The sequence below is a fragment of the Melopsittacus undulatus genome, chromosome 5, assembly GCF_012275295.1.
Source record: "Melopsittacus undulatus isolate bMelUnd1 chromosome 5, bMelUnd1.mat.Z, whole genome shotgun sequence".
NCBI lineage: Eukaryota > Metazoa > Chordata > Aves > Psittaciformes > Psittaculidae > Melopsittacus > Melopsittacus undulatus.
The window spans coordinates 29,519,940-29,542,449 of record NC_047531.1 but is presented as its reverse complement, the minus strand read 5'-3'; the positions used below and the strand labels follow the sequence as shown (position 1 = coordinate 29,542,449).

Here is a 22,510-nt window from a genome sequence, read left to right as displayed (position 1 = left end):
ATTTTCTACTGCTGGCTCCAGCAGTCAAAGTTAAAGCAACACAGATAGAACTGTACAGGCATTAACTTAAAAAAAATTAGGTTTCAAGGGCTTGTGTTTGAACCCTCATAACTCTTGAGTTTCCCAGCTTGCAGAGTTATAAGGGCAACTGAACTGATGTTATGGACTAGCTGTGTAATTCTGCATCAGGGTCAGAAAAGTAAAAATCACTGTGTCGTTAGTCCAAGGCAGCTCCAGTGGCTATGTAAAGCTACTCTTGCTTTATAGTTTTCAGAGATGAGAATTAGCACCATTTGTTTTACTAAAATTTGTTGATAATTTGTGCCTTTGTCAACAAAATTGCAATCCCACTCCCACAAGGAGCTTACTTGTCAGAAATTAAGTAGCCTTTTGCTCTGCAAATTGTCTCAATGGACAGAAAATAAGTTCAAAAAAATCATCTGTGTGGTACAGACACTAAGGTAATGCAGAAAGGTGGACTGAGATGCTCTGAGCACATTACATATAAATGGCACTTTTTCTTCCTCAGTTGTAAACCTATGTACGAACGCCAATGCAAAAAATACCTTTCCTAATAGTATTTAATAAAACGTTGCTTCTGCTCTCTTAGAAAAAAATCCATCTCCAATACTGAACCTTTCTTTAGAGGTGTGCATATTGCAATAAGATTTCAAAATTTCCACTGATAATCCTTTGCATTTTCATGTAAACCTGTTTGTCTAAAAACCAGGCATAATTCATCATGATCTTTTTATTGTAAGTATTAGGAGCCAAGTGTTCATGCCAAACAATAAGCAAACTTTACTGAATGTTTTTTACTATCAAAGTAGAAACTTCTAACACTATAAATTATGGCTCTTGCTAGCATTAACAGCAGCGCTAAACTGCAAAAATCATCAAAGTTTTGTTTTTTCAGGGACCACAAGCTGCTGGTTGCTGGAGTTGCATTTTAACTCTGAAGTCATTCTCTTCGTTAAGTTCCACAATAATCAATGGATGAAATTTTGGTTCACCAAACCCAGTGGCAATTCTGCAATTAGCTTTAGTGCCCAAAATTCCATCCCTCATCTTTTGACGTGTATGAACAAGTGAAAGCTGAAAAGTTAACAATTAAGTTTTAAAAGAACCAGGTTTAAACACCACCTGCTCAGCCAGAAAGCATGAAAACGATTAAAAAGCTGTAACAAACCTAATTTTCTCCAGCTGAGTCCAATCTGCAGAACTGTTCCTGCTGTAGGACACAGTGATGTTGGGATCTGAGTAACTAAAGCGACATGAGCCGGATCCTGGAAAAAGCAATAAAATGAGAAGTGTTACGACACAGTGAAGCAATAAATGATCCTCCAATAATGACTGTTGCTACTTTGCCTTTGTCACATCATCACTTCTCCTGCTTTTAAAGAACTTTGATTGATGATGAAATTTCCTCAAATCTGTTGCTGAAGGTAAACACAAAATAATGCATGCTTTATGAGTCAGAAATAAAGTAGAAATGATAAATCACAGCAGTGCCATGTAATCTCTGCAAATTTCCCAGGGGAAGCCAAGTAAATTACTTAACACCACCACGGCAAATAAAAACACCATATAATATTTAAACAAAATCTTCTTATTAGAGAATAATCCACACATACAGAAAACAGTTAAAAGACTGTTTTTCCTATTACTATATAGCAAAAAAAGATCTGGAACTAAAAATATAGCAAATGATAGGAAAACATATACAGAATTCCTTGAGCCAAGAGCAAATGTGCTTTAGAAATTTAGAAGAATAAAGACGTCATAAAATTATTTCTTTTTAAAAATGCCTGAAGAGAATTAAATTAAGATATCATCCAGTATACGCGCTGGAGCCTATAATTAATAATAAACATTTGATGCTGATCTGGGAATTTCAGAACACTTTACAAAACTGAACTAATTAAGCCTTATGGCACCCCTACAAGGCAGGGTAATATATTTACTTTTGATATATAAAAGTGTGCCTTCTGGGTGTTGTCACAAAAGATGAACTTAACAATTAATATAGGTGACAGTCAAAATAACAAAAAACAGCACTGAAAAATTCAACCTAGAAAACATGATAAACAACCTGAGTGGTAATTAAATGCACTAAAAATACTATTTTTTACTCAGGCACCAGGTAATTTATCCATCTCAAAAAATTCAACACCCAGTGAAACAGACAAATCCTAACCTGTGTTCCTACAGTCAAATTTCTACTTCGTAAGCATGTTGAAATATGAGATTCAAAGCAACAGACATCAGCTACCTTTCATATTTAAGAGAAGCAGCTCTCAATTAAACAGCACCTCTGGTGGCATCAGGATACTACTGAGTGAGCACCATAGTTTTTCACAGTAGGAGTAAGTATTAGGTGTGCTACAAGTAGTATGTTATGTTTATGTGCGTTTCAGATATGTCCTGTCACACTAAAAGTAGTGTGTATGCATATTTTTATGTATATATAAATGTATACATCTACCCAGATGTGGAAACAGATGATGATAAAATACTATCATTTTCTAACTCAGGGTACTTGATTTTGTAATTAAATAAATAGCCTGATTAAAAAGGTGTTAACCACTTGTACAAGAGAACAGCTTACACATTTTAATGGGAACATATGCCATTAAGCACATTGCTTGCAGCCCCAGCTCCCCTGAGGCAGTTCATGTTCACAGCTCTCAGATCTACAGAGCTGCTTTTCTACTCTGAGATACATGTCACATACCTCTGCAGCAGAAATAATACCCCAAAACATGGGATGAAATCCCATTCCTATATTTTTTCCTGATACATCAACTAGCATCCTGGAAATGACCCATAAAGTTGCTCTGTTGTATCTTTTACTAATGTTAAATTGTAAATAGAGGAACAGATATTTCAGAGCCATTACAGCTGTGTGTGGTACATTCAGCTGGTCTGACACATATTCTTGCTGTAACGAGGCACAGAATAATTAATATTGCAAAGGCAGCAGGACTTTGAATTACCAGCCATGTACCCAAAATGAGTACAAAGCAACTGTCTGGTTATATTTTACTGACAGGGCATTTTATTTCTATCATATTAAAACCAAATGATGCCAGGAAAAGCCTTTGCGTTTCATATTTGCCCATCTGCTGAGATGGTCTACTTTACCAAGTGACATCTGCTGTCGGTTCCTACTTCTGTGGCATTTAGGAGTTCCAACCCTTAATCACACTCATTCATTTTATTTCAGGGGAATTCGGTTAAAGAAATCAGGAAACTTCAGCCAGTTTAACTGTTATTGCTGGCCAGAGGCTATAAGGCAAAATAGCAACATACTGAGTTTGCTGTTCAACAGAAATTAAAGGAATAAACAGTAAAACTAACCAGCAGTACAGACTTCACAAATGCGCCATTTCAGTTAGTGCCACAATCAACTTTTGATATAGTGCTCTTCAACAAAGCCAAGTCCAAACATGCTGCTAAAAAGGGGGAGAAGGCCATATTTGCTGCCCATACTGCAAGGACAATAGAAAACGAATGATCCCTGTCGATCCAGTCAATGTGAAAAATCCTGTCAAACTTGAACAACCTCAAACTATGTAATGAAGATCATAGTCTTTGCTTAAAAGAAATGGGGCCACTGAAAAAGGGCTTTGCAAAGAAGTATTTTACTTGTGTTATTGAAAAGAGAGCAATAGTGACAATGAAAAGATGGGAGACAAGTGCTGGGTTTTATTATTATTATTATTTTAATTAGCAGGGCAGGTTTTATTAAGACTAAAATTAGTTTGGGAAAGTCCTCCAGGTCAACCCAAGTAGCTTTTACTGGCTGTGATGACAAATGTGGTTTAAAATGTGGTTTTATCAGTGTTTAAACTCTCTTTATATATGCTCTTGACTCAAAATAGCAAGATTATTTTCCATGTAAGTATCTAATTCTACAATGTAAAAAAAAAATTAAGATCAATACATTTGGAAAAATTATCAGCAAGGTTCAGGCATTATTCTTCGGCATTTGAACCATATATTTTAAATAGACAACAAGCTCCTAGATTTGGTGCTTACACCTGTTACAAAACCAGTATTTATCCTACCCTACGTTAGGAGTTTCTTCCTAAGAAAAGGGAGGAAAGTGACCATACAAGTGCACCCCAGGACAGGGTTTACCAAGATAGTCTTGCAAGCCACTGGCTTTCAATATAATTGTCTATATTAATATTACTTAATACTATTCCTATTACTCCATATTGCTGTCATTTCATCAATCCTAAACTAGGATTATTTAAATTAGAAGTCTGCAGTTTGGATGTTTCCCTCTACCTTTACCAGCAAAGCTATGCTCTGACTTTGTGAACAAATAAATAATCAAAATTTAAGTAGTAACCTAGCAGGAACAGAGGGCAAATCCAGCTGGGGAAGGGAGGTGTCCTTCACACTGCTTCCAGAGACAGTAATAAACAGTTTGCCAGCTCGGAGCAGAGCAGCAGGGGCAGGATGTCATGCTGTAAATCTTCACACCCTCCCATCCTCCAAGGAAAAACTTGCACATAAAACCTTTTGAATGAGATTAGAACCAGCTTCTTTTATATCAGGAATACCCAGGTTTTGAATTAGCCATGAAAAGAGGAAATAAAACATGCACAATGATTACCATAAAGAAGTCTACAGTAGTAAGTTGCTGCATTAGAGAAAAATGTCATTTCTTTCTTAAGCCAAGTATGTCACAGCAAACCTGATGCCTCAGTGAGGTGCTAGTTAGATTTGATTGAGTTAAGATTATACTTTCAATATTAAAGGTTTCCATGTGTCATTATCTATTTGAGGAGAAGGGAAAACCAAACCAACCCCTAACCAAGAATAGCCAAATTTTTTTCTTTACATATGTATAGGCAAGCTTCTCCTTGGGTTTCAGGAAAAAAGCATTTTTCTCTTTTAGAGTTATTTTTCTCCTTCTTATAGGCTTCTAACTGAAGTTCACAGACTTCTAAAACTTGGAAAAAAGCCAAGGTAGAGACAATCTTATTGGATTTAATTTTAAATGATACATTTGAAGCTCAGACAGCAATTTTGCCTGTTATCAAAAACAATGAGCAGCTTCTGTTGTAAACCCCAGCTATTTTCATATACTGGATATTCTGAAACACTAATTTATTTGACTTGTGATTCATGTGCTTGGATTTTGCCCCAAGCCAATTTTCAATAAAATAGAATTTGCTTAAAGTTGGATTCAATGATGCTAATAGAGGCGGGTTTTGATTGGCAAAGCACGGGAATGCTAAACAGCTTCTGACTGCTGCTTTAATTCTACCTAACATAAACAGGAAACAATGAGAAAGGTAAACAAAAGTATGCTTCTTCATTGCATATAAGGAAGAAATTCTTTACTGTTAGAGTGGTGAGGTGCTGGAATGGGTTGCCCAGGGAGGTAGTGAATGCTCCATCCCTGGCAGTGTTCAAGACCAGGTTGGATGAAGCCTTGGGTGATATGGTTTAGTGTGAGGTGTCCCTGCCCATGGCAGGGGGGTTGGAACTGGATGATCTTAAGGTCCTTTCCAACCCTAACTATTCTATGATTCTATGATTTGCTGCTTGTTTCAGAGGATTGGTAACCCATATCCGGGACATGACTAGCACTGACCACCTGCAACATGTCCACCTGAGATGGTTATGACTTCTTTGCCTCTTTTCTCTATAGGTCTTGTTAAGCTGATTTTGGTTTCCTTCAACACCATCCAAAGTACTAGTCAACATTTTACATACCTTATTTTTTAAAATATCATGTAGGTTCATGTACTAAGAGCATAATTTTTTAGGAGAGATGTCATGAAGACACTTCATATCGGGTATTTTCATCAAGGTATTCAGTTATTAGTATCCAGGCTGACAATGGCAGGAAAAAATAATTCTCACTTTGCCTCCAACTGTGTCAGATTTACAGAAACCCAAGTCATAGGGCTGTTGGTCTCTAAGAGTTCTTAACAACATTGATTAGAAGCTGGTGTTTTGCTGAGATAAAACTGGGTGCCATCTGCAAGGGAAGTAATAGTTTGCTCTTTATAGACTATGACGTTCTCTGCCTCTTGACAACCTCTTGATAGTTCCTGCAAGTGCTTCCATGGATAAGCAGATACGTAATGCTGGCTTTGAGGAGAATGAGTCTCATGTGGGACTGTATAAAAAAATTCACACAAGAAATTTGTGGAAAGGTTTGAATCATGTCTTAACTGTGGCCGGAAGATCAAAAGGAAGTTGAAAAGAATCCCCTTTAGCTAATGCTAGAAGATTGCTTTTATTCATTTTGTTAATGTGATGAATAATGATTAATGTTTGCTATGAATTATGATTTGCTGGTATCGCTTGAATTAAGCCAAACTGGACAGTATAAATTACTAATGGTCAAATTTGCTGGCTTGCAAATAGTATTTTCCTAATTAATGAACCATACAGTTTGATACAACGAATGCTCGTGGATCCTAAATTATTTTAGGTGTATGTTTATATTGGCTTCTGATCAAGAACCAGATGATTTTAACCATATCAAAAGACTGAATCTTTTGTGATGGATGTACCAGAAGCACTGGTAAAAGAATGTGCAACTCACTGTTCATCCCATTCTGCCTCCGAAAACTTCCTCAAGAGACAATTGCAAGAGCTTTGTAATTTTTCTTTGAAGCCACAAGTTTGAATTTAGTTCCAAGTGTGATTTGTAATTATGATATATTTTAGATCTTTAGACTACTTTTTAAAAGAGTTTTAGAACAAGTTCAGAGAACAAATAAATTTTAAGTTTAAAAAAATTAAAATTAAAAACTTTAAGAACTGTATTCTATTTTATAAATGTAGTCTACCTTTACATGGAAGAATTAAATATCTGTATTGCTGGATGCTTTTTTCCTCCGTTGTGAGAAGAGTTGACTATCTACATCCCCGTATGTGTTCTGATAAACAATCTGAAATAAATACTTGATACTAGAAAATTAAAATGTCAACAGTGTTTGCCTTTGGTAAAAATCAGACTTACTCTAGCAGTAATAAGAATCATGGCTTTTGAAATTCAAAGCCTCAACTATTTATTTTCCACAGGTTTCAGAGAGCAGCTAACTTCATTTCAGCTAGCAACTTTAGGCTGTTATTCCACTTGGAAATGCTGGGTGGTTACACCTACATAAAAATAAGGGGTTGGCAAGCTAAAAGCCTCTACTGTAAAGCTGTAACAGAGGAGAAGAATAATTAGTAAATACGTTTGATAAAAATTAATCATAAAGGCTTCAGAAATTAAGTTCTAAAAATTAATCAGAGGTCAAACCCCAACCAGATGGGGCCCTGAGTGAGCTGTCCTCACCCAGTTGGTCCTGGTTGGAGCATGGGAGGAGCACTGGGGCAGGTGACCTCCCATGGTGCCTTCCTACTCACCTTCCTCCAGGATTCCCAGTAACAGCAAATGTACTTCTTATGAATTAATGCAGGTGATTTCCTTTAGGTGAGAGATAATGTCTGAGGAAATACTTATCTGGCTCAACTTCCTCTTAGTCTATTTATATTCAGAGATATGATGGGCTTCCTGTGCTCACACAAATCTGTTCTCTTCTAATGAACAAGATCAGATCACAACTCATATTGCTTTTTGTGTTGAGAACATTAAGGAGAGAAAAACTAAGTCAGGAAGAAAGCTGTGTTTCACTTATGCCAGTTTCCAATTTATTCTGATATAAAGATGCTCAGCTATTTATAGCATCTTTTTCTGAGATACAGCCAGCAGGTATCTGCTTGGGTAATGTGTCTGTTGCCAAATAAATAATTGTATGATGCTTTTAAATTTAACCACGTTCTTAAGTGCACTAACATCAGAAAAAGACCTGGATGTAATAGATAACCAGGAATTACAGCTCCTGAAACAGTAATATCACTGACACCCCAGAAATGCTCTCACAGTGGTTCTTGTCTGTCTGATCAAGTAGTAAGCCCTGTGCTTGATAAACATTTTCTATTGACATTCCTGTATTTTATGCTTCAACATTACTGCCATTAAATGCTTAACGTAAGATTATGTGGAGATCCTCCTAGTGAGAGGGGACCTTTCAGTGAAGATAGGCAAAATTTAAATTATACAATCTTAAAGTAGTTCAGTAGTGCACTAATATGTATCTATTTGTTTAACTCCATCCATTTAGCAATGTGGGTCAGCTTCAAAAGTCAATAATCAAGACAATGAGCACCATAAGGTGCTGATAAGCGATTAAAATATTGCAGGAAAGTAAATGATGTTTTATTTAGATTCCTACAATCAGTCCCTTCTAGAGAGGCAGTAGAAAACACACTTTGGTCCCAAGAACTGCTGTGTAAAAGGAGGTATCTTGAATATCAAGATTTGAAAGTCCTTTCCTTGCCTGGTTTAGCAAAATTCCACAGTACCAAGAGAATCTGAGAAATATTTTTTCTCAAGCCAAGTCCTGAGATAGGTTGCCTCTTTTTTATGAAACCCTGTAAAACTGATTGCCTGCCTTTACATCTTTATGTGCACAGATAACAATTAGATTGACAAAAGCTTTTCTTTAATTTTCAGTCTGGTTTTTCTATTTTTATCTGCTTTTGCTTTCACAGAAACCCCCTCTCTTGCACACTGGAAAATCACCCAGGACCATTTTACTGAGCTGGGGGCTTCTCTATTCCCCCCAGAGCTACAGATGCTTTGTTGTTTGAGTTAATTCAAAAATGGACAGTTTTAATCATACAAAAGTGTTATCCTCATACAATGATATGAGCAGGATTAAGATGAAAGTCAGCCTGTAATCCAGCATTTATTATTTGCAGCAATCAATTCCATAATGGCCCATGTTCGACTGCGAGGCTATGGCTCGGCCACCTGCCCTGAATCCTGAGCTTCTCTTTATCTCTTCTGCTTCTCTCCGTGTAGTAAATCCCAACAGTGGCAGAGAAGCCCTGGTACAGAAGTAATAAAGACAATATTTCATTGTAACCTTGGGCTAGCCAAAGCAACACAAATCATTTCACCTCAAGGCCATTAAAATGTCTTTCAAATACAGCATTAACTTTAAACCCAGCTTTCAATCTAGGTATTATCTAGGCAGCCCTTCTTGTAAAACTCAGCAAAATCAATAAACACCACCTAATATTTCCACATGCTATGTGAAGTGTGTTAGACAATGTTATTTACCTATCTTATTCTTTCATATTAGATGTAATTTATAACCTATGCATCTACACAAAGGACTTCTCCATCAGGAATGTGGAACTAGTAGGTTTCATGTCAGGCAATAAGAAATAGCAATTTGAATGGTGAATCAAAAATCTTAATGTTGTTTTAGCAGGGGGGAAATGGGAAATGAAGCCAGCAGAAGAAATGCAGAATGGGGAATGACACCAATTTCAGCAATGATTTCTAAAAAATTCTCAAACTTTTTCCATATGTATAGGAAACATTAAGACAAAACATCTTGAGGGTTCAGATATTCAGTGCTCTGTTCTTGTTGTTTAGAAGGGACTGTATCTGAATACAGCAATAATCAAGATAGATTTAATAATCTTCATTTCTTATGGACATTAGTGCTTTGAATTGCTCACTGTAAAAACTGGTTTTAAGCATTATTTAAATTCAGTTCAGACAGGGTTCCAACACAATTTTAATAGCCAGTCTCTTGGCAGTTAAACCCTTTAGAAGCTCATGCTACCCCAGAAGTGCTCCACATTTGCTTCATGTGAAATAGTCTATCTGTACTGTGGCTGCTGGAAGCGGCCAGCCTCTTCGCTGCAGGTACCCCTATCAACACGGCTGTATAGATGTGCCATGACTGCACAGCAAACCTGGTACTTTCTGGGAGGCACTGGAGCAGGAGAAATTTGGGTGACTGAAAGAAACCATCCATGCAGGTGACTAAAGCAAAGGAGGTGGATCAACATGCTCAAAACATTTGAGACCATGGTTTCTTCCATGTTTTTTTTCAGTGTTCGGCTAACAAGCTAGTGAAGGGTTAAAAAGATAAAATACTCTTCCATGCTGAATTCAGAAGGGACTTATTTTTCAATTTGGCATTTCTCAAGAGACATGAGAGTGAATTTTCACAGCATTTCTGAAGGAAATTGTTCATCTCTGTCCAGTTCTGCTGAGGGCAAGCCCAGTGCTACCTCATAAACTGGCTCTTACAGCATTTGTCAGTCATCTGATAGCGTCTGCTAATTGTAAAACTGACTAAACAGAATTGGAAATTAAGAGAAAATGATCAGTAGTGGTTCCCCTCAGCCAAAGCTAAGGCCTATTTAACAAAACATGTTTGGATATGTGAATTTCTATTGAGTGGTCTGAATCCAAGCAGAGGATAAATAGATGACATAAAAGCAGTACTGTCAAGATAACAGCTGCCATCAGAACTGAATTAAAACATGATAAAAATATAAATGATAAGTGTCTTCAGACTGTAACATGGGGCCAAATGCAGTCATCATTGTTCATGCAGCTGAGTCAAAGAGGATTTGGGATGTTTCTGGCGGGAAGAAGGAATTACCATCCTGCACAGATGCTCTGCAGAGCCCTCCAGATGATGCTCTAGGGCATAGTCTGAAGAGACTGCTATTTCATCCACAGAAATACATGGAGGTCAGTGAATTAATTGCACTATTTATGTAATCAGGTAATTTTTGTACGATCATTTTTGTTCACTGTGGCCTTCTATTGGCTGAGGTTAATGGGGAACTAAATGTGTTTTCTGAAGCACAGAAGCTTGGCAGGTAAGGACTGCCAATTCTGATTATTATAAAAAATAATAACAATAAATAATAATAACCTCTAGTTTGACCAAGCATCAGGGCAAAAAAGATGTATTTCCACCATCTAACACAATCAATTACATTTTATAATTTAATTCTGCAAGATCCACACTGGTAACCAAGGCAAATTGTCACTACGAAAAATGAAGAAAAAAACCTTAGCCTGAAAAGATATTGCATTTTTGTGGGTTTTTTTCTTTATTTATTTTTTTTTAATAAAGGAGATGTACACCATCTGTGCTTTGTCTTCAGCAAATATCACTGAGACCCTTAGCCATGGAGTTGCTGAGTAAAACAGCTATCATGTAGCTCCTAGCAACCTCAGTAGTTCAGGAAGAGTAAGAGAGGCTGCTGGTTAATGATCCACTAACTTAGTATCTTAGGGTAAGGTACAACATGACATGAAAAACATTTTGGAACCATTATGACACAGATCTGCATCCAAATCAATGCCCCTTACAAATACCTTAATCAAAAGCAATCAATAACATATTTTAAATAGTTTTCTCCATTGCACTTGCTAAGGACTGTGAAATCAGCCAGCATTAAATACAGACTGCAAATAAACTAAGCCACATGGACATTCCTGGTAATTGCATTGCACATGCCCCTCAGCTCTTAAAAAATTTCCATGACAAGTAGAAATACAAAATTAGCACAGGTAATACAATTACTCTTCAGATAAGTACAGCTGACTGTCCAATGGATTTAAAAAGCTCAAGAAATTTAAAGAGAAGAAAGGGGTGGTTTCTCAACCAGAAAAGAAGGGGGTGATTTCTCAACCAGAAAATAAAGTATGAAAAGTGCATTGATCAAGATTGTTTTGTTACTGCTTTTAGTGATTATACTATCCGATTGTCAATGAAATGCTTATGCATGTAAAATCAGAAAGTTTAGCATTTTGTTCCCTTTTAGGGAGGATAGAGAACAGGGACAAAAGGGGTAACACTGAAAGATCACCTGAGTAGTTTCTCTGCACCCTGTTAGTGGGGTTTTGTCCTTATCAAGAAGTCGTGAATAGCCGAATAATGATAATAAACTTTCTTCAGTAATATTTTAACTATATTAAAAACAATAGATACATTTCTCCTTGATATAAGGTTCCATTAGAAAGATATTAAGGAAGATTGATGAGCTGCAGGTAGGTATTGCTAGTGATTGTAATAAATATGTTTCATTCATATGGAACCTTGCCGGTTTTATCCTTGTCAGATACTCTAATCAGCAATAAACTTAGTCATCTGATGGATGTTTAGCCAAAATTAGTTGGAACAATACAAGGGGCAATAGGAACAGATAGTAGAGAAGTGACTTCCATTTGCGGGTCCTGAAGGAGCTGGCGAATGAAGTTGCAAAGCCACTGGCCATCATATTTGAAAAATCATGGCAGTCAGGTGAAGTTCCTGATGACTGGAAAAAGGGAAATATAACCCCCATTTTCAAGAAGGAGAAAATGGATGACCTGGGGAATTACAGACCAGTCAGTCTCACCTCTGTGCCTGGCAAAACTGGGAGCAGATTCTCCTGGAAGGCATGCTAGGGCACATGAAAAACAACAAGGTGCTTGGTGACAGCCAGCATGGCTTTACTAGGGGAAAATCCTGCCTGACCAATTTGGTGGCCTTCTATGATGGGGCTACAGAACTGATGGACAGGGGGTAGAGCAGCTGATGTCATCTACCTGGACTTGTGCAAAGCATTTGACACTGTCCTGCATCACATCCTTGTCTCTAAATTGGAGAGACATCGATTTGATAGGTGGACCACTCGGTGGATGAAGAACTGGCTGGATGGCTGCACGCAAAGAGTTGTGGTCAATGGCTCAATGTCCGGCTGGAGATCAGTAACAAGTGGTGTCCTTCAGGGATCAGTGTTGGGACCGGTCTTGTTTAACATCTTTGTTGGTGATATGGACAGTTGGATTCAGTGCACTCTCAGCAAGTTTGCCGATGACACCAAGCTGTGTGGTTCTGTTGATACGCTGGAGGGAAGGAATGCCATCCAGAGGGACCTTGACACACTTGTGAGGTGGGCTGATGCCAACCTCATGAAGTTTAACCATGCCAAGTGCAAGGTCCTACACCTGGGTTGGAGCAATCCCAGGCACAGCTACAGGTTGGGCAAAGAAGAGATTCAGAGCAGTCCTGAGGAGAAGGACTTGGGGGTGTTGATCAGTGAGAAAATGAACATGAGCTGGCAGCATGCGCTCACAGCCCAGAAAGCCAACCGTATACTGGGCTGCATGAAAAGAATCGTGACCAGCGGGTCAAAGGAGGTGATCCTGCCCCTCTACTCTGCTCTTGTGAGACCTCACTTGCAGTATTGTGTTCAGTTCTGGTGTCCTCAACATAAAAAGGACATGGAACTGTTGGAACAAGTCCAGAGGAGGGCCACGAGGATGATCAGGGGACTGGAGCACCTCCCGTGAGAAGACAGGCTGAGAAAGTTGGGGCTGTTCAGCCTGGACAAGAGAAGGCTGCGTGGAGACCTCATAGCAGCCTTCCAGTATCTGAAAGGGGCCTACAGGGATGCTGGGGAGGGACTATTCATTAGGGACTGTAGTGATAGGACAAGGGGTAATGGGTTCAGACTTAAACAGGGGAAGTTTAGACTGGATATAAGGAGGAAGTTCTTTACTGTGAGGGTGATGAGGCACTGGAATAGGTTGCCCAGGGAGGTTGTGAATGCTCCATCCCTGGTGGTGTTCAAGGCCAGGCTGGGCAGAGCCTTGGGTGACATGGTTTAGTGTGAGGTGTCCCTGACCATGGCAGGAGGGTTGGAGATGGATGATCTTAAGGTCCTTTCCAACCCTAACTATTCTGATTCTATGATTCTATGACTGTATGGTATGAAAGAAGTTAATGTGTTAACTTTTTGTCAGCACTGAATTGATCAAGCAGTCAGACTAGGTGATCATTGTAGGTCCCTTCCAATTGAACTCTTCTACTCTACCTCAGAAGCAGAAGGAGAAAAGGGTCAGTTTTACTCTGCGAGTGAAGTCCAAATGCTTCTGGTTCCAGACCAATGCACACATGAGTGACCCATCTTTTAGCTAATAACTACTGGGATTTTTCTGAGGGAACAAACTGAGTCCATCTGGCAAAATCACAAAGCAGTCTCCCAGATTAAAGCCTACTACTAAAGTATCATACTGAAAACTGTGTTTCTAATGAAGATTAATGTACTAGGTGCATGTTTTGCTTCATGTCAAGTCTTCTCTAGCAATAGCAGAGATATATTATCCATGCAGTAAAGACACCTAAGGAATTTCCAGTGTCTGCTGGTTGTCCAGGCATTGAAGATCACCTTTGCTCATGCACCCTGCATCTTCAAGTCAAGTCTTTCATGTAAACAGCAAATAATACTCTCAGGGAACTGCATCTTCCTTGCCAACTCGGTACTATTCTTGGTGCCCACCAGAACTTTAGGGACAAGGTTCTATTAGCTTATTTATGGCAAGAAGAGTTTTTCTGCATCATGTTGAGTTACCTGTAAGGTGTTTCATTTGTCACAGTGAGTACATACTCAAATGTTTTCAAGTATGCTATAGTCTTGCCACTTTAAATCTGAAGTATAAGAACTGTGATAAGTCCTGGGCAAATGTGTAGCTCACACAAACTTTTTGTACATCCTTTTCTGGATGCCAGGAATTCTGGCATGATCACCACTTAGGTAGCAGAAAGGCATTTCAGAAGACTGTATTAAACATAAAACAGAAGAAAGATTCCTGTTAATTTTTCTTGGTATGGCATGGGCACAAGTACTGACAGATTTAAAGCTTCAGCTCACATTTCTTGATTTCTAAGTAAGATTTTACATACTTTTACGATTTCTTTTTTACATTATCTCTCTCTGAAGCTCACTGCAGTCCTTTGTAGGATAATAAAAGCAGTAATTCCACCCCAAGATCCCAATGAATAAGAAAGCACATCATCTCTGTCAAAATGTGCTGTTTCTGGGTATCAGCCAGCAGTACGTAGAATGGGTAACAGTGAGCTGCTGAGAGGCTTCATTCTTAGGAATTCATGGAAATTCTTATTTTGCCATATTATCTGTCACCTTTTTCATTAAACCAAAGTCAATGGTACACATACAAAATGACTGTATGTCAGCTAAAATCAACTAGGGAAATATGATTTATAATTAGAAGAAACTGAAAATATTGCAAGTCACGTATTTGCCATACAAAGGTAGTTTTGGGGGTGACTGAGAGTAAGAATTGACCAAAATATCTGTTAGATTTAGGAACACAACTTTTGCAAAAAGTTCTTTATCATGATTTTTTTGGAATGGAGAGTCCAAGCCCAAGATTTTTTTCTACATGAAGCAAAAAAATCTTTTGAACCTTTGGCTAATTTTTTGCTTATAAGACTAATAGCTTGATCTTTAAAAAATGGAGCTGAAATGCCAAATGCCTGAAATCTTCAAAGACATATTCCCTTTCAGAAGACAGAAGAAAATCCTTCCCCCCTAAATCAACTTTGGTTTAATATAAAACAGTAGCTGGGGGGAGATTATTTTGAAAATGGGGGCAGAATTGCTAGTTTGCTCTAGTAATGACAGCAGATCTTTGTGATGATGGCATAAAAGTTGAAGGGAAAACAAATCCAAAGCAGGATCCTGCCTTACAAACATGCATTTATCCAGCACCTGACATTGTCAAAGTCATACTGTTCTCAGAGGAGTGTTCAAGAGCATTCATAACAAAGCTGGAGAGTGTGAGCTTTCCTTATCAAGTTATTCCCATTTTCGAATATTATTTAACAAGTAGAAACTATCTGACAATACTAAGATATAAAGAGAGAGCTACAGAACAAAGATTTTAAAGGGAACATAATATTTTCCATTGACAATTTTCCCACTGCTACACAGACCACTTTGAGGAGTACCTGCCCTGGAGGCCAGGCTGAGCACTGGTACTCATCACGGTGCCTTTGGTGTTTGACTCAGAGGCACTGTGGAGGAAGAAGGGATGGGAAGAGGCTGCCAATGTTGAACTGCCCGCGTAGAGCATGCACAGCACACACATAACACAGTCATGAGAGTATATGCTTGAAGAGGACACCCAAGGAAAAATGCATGAGCACAACTAATTTCACACCTTAATCCTTAGTATTACTGCCTTAAAGCCTTTCCTCTTCTCCTTATGAGACTTCATGGATCTCTTTCTTCCTGTGTTTAGCTCAGTCATTAATCTTCTAGTACTATGAGTCACCTTCCATCACAGTAGCCTACACAAATGACAGACCATGTTCATCCCTGGACTTGTCCAGGGATGAACATGATAAAGGGAAAAGCCTGAGGTTTGGAGTGTGAAATAGAGAATATTTCAGCTAATGAATCAGACTAACATTGTGCGGCAGCTGAGTCTAGAAACTATTGTGTAATATCCTGCATCCCAAGATGTTGAATTAGATGTTCTGGCTTGAGAGAGCCCAAAGTCATTGCTTTAAATACCTCAATTAACAATCCCACTGAACATCAAGAAAACTGCTAGACTTTGTCTGTCACATGTCGCTGTTTGGTCTCAGGGAAATGTAGTCATGCATGATTAAGACATCTGAAGTAACTGAAATTTTCTGCACATTTGAGCAGAGTGCATGAATGTAAACGTCACCCCGGCCCCAGACCAAAAGACAATGCCACCAGCAACAAGTGAAAGCTGTGTGGCATACAAGTTGCTCTCATTTGGAAAGGATACTGTATATTAATGTCCTGTGTGCTGAATAAGCCTTACTAATTACCTTTTCATCCTAATGAAGCCTTCATCATAAGTACACCTTTTCAACTCCATTGCCCTTTAAAGGGCAAGACTACACAGAATATCAGCTACTGAAAAATTCACTAGAGTGCTACCCTTCCTGACCGCAGTTTAAAAGGATCTGGGATTTATGGTGAAATCAGCACTATTTTTTTTGCTTCATTTCCCAGTCCTCATCTGCTTATATTCCTGCAAATACAAAATTCCATCTGATAGTTAGTGGTGAGAGAAATCAAAGGGTATGCTCTTTAATGTGGGCAAAGCTAAGTGATGAATTCTATATGGAGACACCTCAAAAGATTACAGCTTAAGCTATTCTGTGTTTGATAGAAAGTGTTAAACATTCTGAAAAAAAAAAAGGCAATTCCCTTGGATGAATCCCCAGATAGGGTTATGATTAAATCAGACATTTGGGAATAAGCTGGAAACAGGATTCTAAAGCCACGTACTGCTGAGCTCAGCAGCAGTCCCCCAGCTCATGCCGGTTTTTATCAGTTACAAAACCAATCTGCCCTGTATTTCAAGCTCAACACAGGCACATGGGGAAATGTGATATATTTTGAACTTCAGGATTAAATTTGATTTACTCAGACATGCATCCAGCCCTGTCCTGCTCCACCATACCATACCCTGTCCTGCTCCACCATTACTGATTCCTACTGATACAGGCTAAGGTATTACCATATGTTTCTGACAATCCTCTCATACAGGGTATTTCCTACTCAGACTGTTCTTATCCTTTTTTTAGTTTACTTTCTCCAGTTGAAAGGAACTAAGTTTGTTAGTGAAATCTTAATTTTAATTTTGAAATTTCTGGGAGCCTGCACTGTTCTGCAGTTCACCTGCAGCAGATACCAGCCACTGAGCTCTGACAGCAGACATTTGCCTATCAACCCATTCAGCTTACATTGCTAACCACTCTGGTTCACTGTAAGAATAATCCTTAGAAGATTTTCGTGACTTTTCCTGAACAGCAAAATTCCTCTATCACCATAAACTTGCAGCATTGTAAAAGTCACATATCCTCGTGTACAGTCAAGGGTGGGAGGGCTTCTGTAGGCGAGTTACACATCCTAGCAGATCAAGTGAGCTGCTCCCCTTTCACTGGCTGAATGACACTGCAGGCAGGCTCCAGGATGGTTTTCATTGGTGGTGCCCAATATTTATGCAATAATTCAGTTTAGGAATGGAAACATTTTTCTGGCTTTTTTAAAAAAAAGCAATTCAAAATGTAAGGATAGATACCGATACTTAGAACTATTAATATTGCAGTTAGTTGCAGGGTGACAGGTAGTCACCTCAAATAGTCAAATGAGCAACTACAGGTAAAACAACTTTTAACAATGTATTCTGAGCCTTCTAGGATTTTGATTTCCAATACATTAAAAAACCCAGGCTGCTTACCAAGCTACCTGATAGCTCTTATTTCCAGCTGAGACTTCCAGAGTTTAATCACACTTCTGCTGAGGTACTTTTGGAGAATTACTTTTATAAAAATAGGAATATGATTTTGAAACACACATCATTGTGAGTCCACAGAGGAAGCAGGCTACATTTTCTGCTTGCTTTTTATTGAACCATTTATATCATGAGAACATTTTTCCTTCACATTTTGAACACTGAAATATGAGTTAACAAATTGTGTTCCCAATTCATTTCCCCTCAGCCCAAGACAAAACTCCTGCCATAATTCTGCCACAACTACACAGTGAAAATGTGCAATAACTTTCAGCAAGTATTCTAAACAATTCAGCACATAACCATGCCATCGATAATATGACCTAAATAGCATTTAGTTTTGGTCTATCCTACCTACCCAGTTTGCACATGTGATAAAAACAGCACTACCCAGCCATACCATGGAATATATCAAGAGTTTTAAATATTAAAAAAGGTTCATTTTGTAGAAACAGCAATTGCATTTCAGAGGAAGAGCAAGAGATTATAATGTTATTCATCAGATTGGTTTTAAAATAAGTGAAAAAATCCTCAAACTGAACATGACTATGCCTCCCATTATCAGAGTATCCACTGGAATTTCTCCTTTGCAAAACTTAGATTAGGAGCTCTTGATTAGAAGATGAATAAATGTGCTGCATTTAAAGGATTTTTTTTAATCCCTCATGTAGAGTGGAGCATTGACCAGAAAGGTAAACCTGAAACTGAGGGCCATTTTTCTTTGCAGAAATGAATTTTTACACTTTCTTGTAAAAAAGAAAAAAGAAAGAGTAAGCTAAACTTACCAAGGGAAAATTGAAGGACGGATGCAGTAGTTGTGTTAAGGCCAGTGGTGGTCTATAGGAAGAAAAGCAAACAAGCAGAGAGGTTGTGTTAGATCAGCAAAACAATACATGTATCACCTGTTTTTCCTTGAAAGCATAGAATGTCTCTGGATACCTACATCTCCAGTGCATAAAACTATTAATCTCCAACCCTTTCAGGTTGAGCGATCATTGACATTTCTGTTATGTCATTTTGATTATAGATATCTCATCATATGTCAAAACTGGGTATTTTTTCTTCCATCATATTAATTTCTACAATGCAAGTATATTTATGTGAAACACTGGTACTTGACCAGTGTTTAGAAGATTGAAAAAATGAACCCTAGGGTTTATGGTCAGCTTAGTATAATTCTATATACACAGAATGGTTTTTACTTCTAACACAGAACAAGAACCAAAAATCATCATAAATAAATAATAAAAATAAAATTTGGTAAACCTAAAATAATAAAACTAAATATCAGAATAGAAAACAGAATCTAAGTCTTTAAGAGTAAAGCAAACAAAACCTTAGTTATCCTGCATAAAATATACAATGAAATTTTGTAGTAGCATCTACATATTGTTGACACCCAACCAAGACCCAGAAAAAGGCAGAAAACACCTAGTGGCTCACTTCTGTGTTCAGCGCACTGCCCTCCCTTAAAGCATTTCTTTCTTCCTTCTTTCAATGCTCCCATATTTCTGTAGTTCAAACTAGGACAGTTTTCTCAAAAATGTTATAAGATAAAAAGCACTAGAGTCTTGTGAAGACACCTATTTATTTTCAATTAATTATGAAAGTTGGCCTTAATGATACTGCTACATAACGAGCAAGGCAGAAGCACTGCCTAAAACACACTGCCTGATCTAGTTATTCTCATACTAAATCCAAACCACAGCACTGTACCAGCTAGGAGGAAGAAAACTCTATCCCAGCCAAAACCAGGGCATCATTATAAGCAGATTCTAGAGGTTACACTGAAGAAGGAAAACATACAAGTTGAAAGACAATGGCAATATTAGATCAAAAAAGAAAAGGAAAAAAGACGTGGTCTGGCCAGTCAGTTACACAATCATAAAAGAAATCATCTAATTGAAAGAAGAGGGTGAGCAAACAGCTTAATTTCATCTGATGTTGCTGTCAGTGATGTCTGTATCATAGATTTCAAGACCTTGGAGTTGTCCTCCATGTCAGACCCTAAGCACCAATAAAACATCCCATGAAATCTGTGACAGACTCTTCCATTGGATGTGCTCACTGTGGTCTGCATCCACATCATATCATGGATAAGCCATAGAGAAGGCAAATTTCTGAGCAAATACAGCTCAGTTAGGTCCTGGGGCTAGCAGGCTTTGGCTACCAGAGCTCAGCTGGGAATCTGCATGGAGACAACTCCAAGAGGAGCACGCAGAGGACTGGAATGATCCTCCTTCTTTGCTTGTATGAGTGATGTAGAGGAAACTGAATAGTAGATAAGAATGAAAAAAAGTGTTAATCTGCAAAATATAAAGAAACATTTGAGCTCATGGACACTAAACTGTCATTTTTGAAAAAAGCCAGCAGCCATGTAAATACTACGCTCACTGACTTGGAAGATGCTACATTTTTCCAAGCACACAGTAACTATGGCAGCATTCGAAAAGCAAGTTTATCAGCATTTTGTAATGATGAACAATACAGTTTCTGCATAATTTCATTTGAACCACATGGTGAAAGCAGAAGTTCTTCCATTATCAGGTATTCCTGCGTTCTTTAATTATCTACTATGCAGATAAACATGAAAACTGATGGTAAATCTCTTTCATGTCTGAAGTCCTTTATTACCGTGTACATTGCTGCATGATACTGAACAAAACCTAGTCCTACAAACAGATGTTTTCTGACTGTTATTTGGGACTTCATTGACACAGAACAAATGTTATCTCTCAGTCACCTGTATTGGCTTTTCTGTCTTTGGAGGCTTTGAAAAGAATTCTCCATATGTTTGCAGATGTATATTCAGAATGTATGTTCAAATGTATATGATTAATAAATTGTAGGTGATAGTTCCCTCCATTCCCTTCCATGTACTAGTATCAGCTTTTGAGCAGCTACATGTTAAATCAGTCCAAATAGGTTTTTTCTGTTAAATTTTCTCCTTGTGAGGCAGTTTTAATCCAGATTCATTTGCTAGTGTGGTTTGCCATGCAGCCAACCAAAACTCATACAAATTCCATCTCTCCCCCCAGCGGGAGGACACAGGCAGTGATGCAGAGAGCAAATGGCACTTCCATTGGCAGTGTGCACCTAGCTGAGGTTTTCATGAAATTATTACTTTGAAAATAATGGAGACCTGCATGAGTCGGCATAAGGTTTGGTGTGTTTTGTTTCTTTTCTACATACATACTACATACAGAAAGGAACTTCTTTTAAAAATATTAAAGAATGCGAAGATTAGCTGATAACAAGACCACTTGTGCTTTAGAAGGGTGCATGCAAATTTATCACAACAATTTATGCTCTATGAACTAGACAGATTCAGTGAGACAGATTCCAAAGGCTTCACAATCATGTCAAACAGCAACTTCTAGAACTATCTGTGCATAATATTTATTTAAAATAAAATTTTCTTTTCTTTGGAATATTCCTAATAGGTGATTTTAGTCTTTAAGCAAAGATAGGGAATCTGAATTTATGTAACTGCTTTAAAATATCCTCACCCTGCCATTTAAGTCCATTCTGTCAAGACTGATTTAGTATTAGGTATCACACTTATGCCAAATAATAAAGTACTTTCTGACTTGAGTTATGAGTACCTATTATATTATCTTACATTCAATTAATTATGCTGTGCAACTTCTAATTTGAAAACGAAACCCCCTATGAGTGCTCAGTGGCTCATATCACCAAGAAATTAAACGTATCAGTTATCACAGAAGAGGGATTCAGGTAGACTTAAAAGAGACTGTTTTGTGAATCACTTCAGTAATGCTTTAGAAAAAAACCACTGGACTCACTAAAACTTTTGGCAAAGTTCTGCAAAGAGCTTCTAAGTTCAGAAACTGCAAAGAGGCTGGCGGGGAGCCTTTAGCAGCTACTTTCCTTTACTTTCAACATCTCTGAAGCTATACATCTTTCTGGGATTTTGCCTGTGGTAAATTCTCACAAACAGATACAAACAGCTGGCATTAAAAAGCCTCTGTCTGCAGTAACAGGCAGCTGCTGAAAGTCAGGAGAAGAGAAGGTCAAGGAAGCAAATCAGTGGCTGTCACAGCTGTTGATATAATGCATTTTGCAAATTCAACTCTTCTTGACTAAGTATTTTAAAGCAATAATGTAGCACTAAGAGCCATGAATGGGAACAGCAATTTCAAGAGCCATGTCAAACAGAGACAGAATAGGATTCAACTAGTAAAAGTGGTAGACTAAAAATGCATAATGATTGGATACATGAACCGGGTTTTAAAATTTGTGACAGGAAGAGATATGCTGTGCAATTGCTGAAACATGACTACATATCAGAAATAAGTTAGCTGTAAAAAAACAGGGATTTAAACCTATGTCCATACTCAAAACCAAACCTAGGTCAGACCTCTGCCATGACAACCATCCTGTGCTCATCCAAAATGCTGAGCCATCAGCACATTCTTTCAGAAGGACTGGATTTTTCTGCAACACTGCCACAATATTTATAAACACTTTCATTACAAGGCTGCTGTTTATAGGCATGATGATTTTTTTAGC

The 22,510-nt window shown here is 38.0% G+C and overlaps 1 protein-coding gene across 1 annotated transcript in view; it reads right to left on the bottom strand.

Annotated features, from left to right (window-relative positions):
- The window catches only part of RELN (reelin), a 291,275-nt gene that overhangs the window by 129,275 nt on the left and 139,490 nt on the right, over positions 1–22,510 (bottom strand). Inside the window, exons 8-9 of the mRNA XM_031048313.2 lie at positions 18,763–18,814; positions 1,190–1,286 (exon numbers count right to left, since the gene is read on the bottom strand). Coding sequence (XP_030904173.2) covers positions 1,190–1,286; positions 18,763–18,814 — 149 coding nt within the window. The remainder of the gene's footprint in view (positions 1–1,189; positions 1,287–18,762; positions 18,815–22,510) is intronic.